Genomic DNA, 1,582 nt, shown 5'->3' on the forward strand with positions numbered 1-1,582 from the left:
TCATCGGTCGTCCCCATAGGGGTGCTCGGGATCAAGCAGAACGTGCGGTTCGCAATCGTTGGTCGTACCAATGCTCGTTTGGCAGATGGAATAATTGGAAAGACTCCCATTGCACAAAAATAGTCCACGACGAGAGATAGGGTTCCCCACCTTCATGGAAATGCCTGAAACACCTGTTGATGGCTCCCATATGGAGTTTCCAGGGTCGTGGAAATGACGATGGGCATCCTTGATGATCTTGGACTCCTCTGCCCACCCCGCACCCTTACCACCACAGGCACCACAATCCCCAGCCCCCTGATCCCTCGCCAAGCTTGCCGGATCCGTCCTCGGCCTACACAGCGCAAACAACAACGAAAACGTCAAACTCGCCAACGCCGGACTCGCCTGCGCCTGCACCCCCACACTAAACAAATACTCCACGGGATGCGGCTCCCCCTCCCCTCCACCACCATCCCCCTGACCATCCCCCCCATGATGATGATCCGGATGCGGCGGCACCCAATCCGCGACGCGCTGCATGCGCACATCATGGGCCGAGGCCGCGGGCGTGCGCGCTTCCGCCGCCGACACCAGGCTGTCGTAGATGCCCGACAGGCGCACGCGGAAGCGCAGCGCGACCGGGTCGGCCGCCCCGCAGTAGCCGAGCACGTCGATGCATTGCGCCGCCCGCTTCATGTCGTCGGCCCAGGCGGACGGCGGGAAGTGGTGAAGCTGTTTTTGGGCGACCGAGTGCAGGATCACGACGCAGGCCGTGTGCGCGGCGAAGCTGGATGAAGTTAGAGGTTGGGGTAGGTGGGGGGAAAAAAGGGGATGAGATCTTACATGACGATCCAGCAGCGTTTAAAGACGCCCTGCTCGCCGAGGAGGAGGCTGACGATGCGGGCGGTGTCGCGGGCCGAGGTGATGCCCTGCTCGACGAGGCTGCGGAGGGTGGGTTCCTGGCCGGCGGTGGCGAGGTCGCCGCCCATGCGTTGCAGGCGCACGCAGTGGGCGGCGATGCGGCGGTACACCAGCATGAAGGCGCCGTGGTAGAGCAGGTGCAGGTGGTAGATGGACCAGCGCACCAGCGGCGGCCAGTCGGTCCGGTACAGACTTTGCAGCTGCATCGCTTCGGGCAGCTGCCCGTGCCAGTCCTGCAGCTCGCGGATGGCGCCAGTCCATGCCGAGCTTGGTCAGTTCTTGCACCGCGAGGTGGTTGCGCAGGATGCCGGCTTGCAGAAGGGATATCTTGGTCATCTCGGCTTGGACGACTGCGAGGCACACATATGGTTAGGTTGTGGCGTTTGCAAGATGCACGGCAGACGGGTGGTCACGTACGCTCGCCTAGCTCCGCGCTGTAGCTGTCGTGATCTTGCTCGGCTATCTGGGTGGGGTGATGGTGGTCAGCAAGGAGTGGTTACTGGCGGCAGTCATCTTGGTGGCATACCGGGAGGAGTTTCGCAAACTCGGAGTCGTCTGAGCCGGAAATGTATCCAAGTGTCGAGGACAACCAGCTAGTAAATGTCAACGGTGAGTTACACCACTAGGCTGTTGCAAGGACGCACCTAGCGAAGAATAGCAGCGCTCGCCATGTCCTCCG

General features: G+C 61.9%; 1 protein-coding gene across 1 annotated transcript in view; it reads right to left on the reverse strand.

Moving 5' to 3' along the window:
• Positions 1 to 1,582, reverse strand: part of CHGG_07522 (uncharacterized protein) — a gene marked incomplete at both ends in the record, with an annotated part of 2,897 nt that continues 1,315 nt past the window's right edge. Inside the window, 4 exons of the mRNA XM_001225177.1 lie at positions 1 to 769; positions 1,097 to 1,253; positions 1,321 to 1,366; positions 1,430 to 1,496. Of these exons, the coding sequence (XP_001225178.1) occupies positions 1 to 769; positions 1,097 to 1,253; positions 1,321 to 1,366; positions 1,430 to 1,496 (1,039 nt within the window). The remainder of the gene's footprint in view (positions 770 to 1,096; positions 1,254 to 1,320; positions 1,367 to 1,429; positions 1,497 to 1,582) is intronic.

This window comes from Chaetomium globosum, genomic scaffold, assembly GCF_000143365.1.
Source record: "Chaetomium globosum CBS 148.51 scaffold_5 genomic scaffold, whole genome shotgun sequence".
Taxonomy (NCBI): domain Eukaryota; kingdom Fungi; phylum Ascomycota; class Sordariomycetes; order Sordariales; family Chaetomiaceae; genus Chaetomium; species Chaetomium globosum.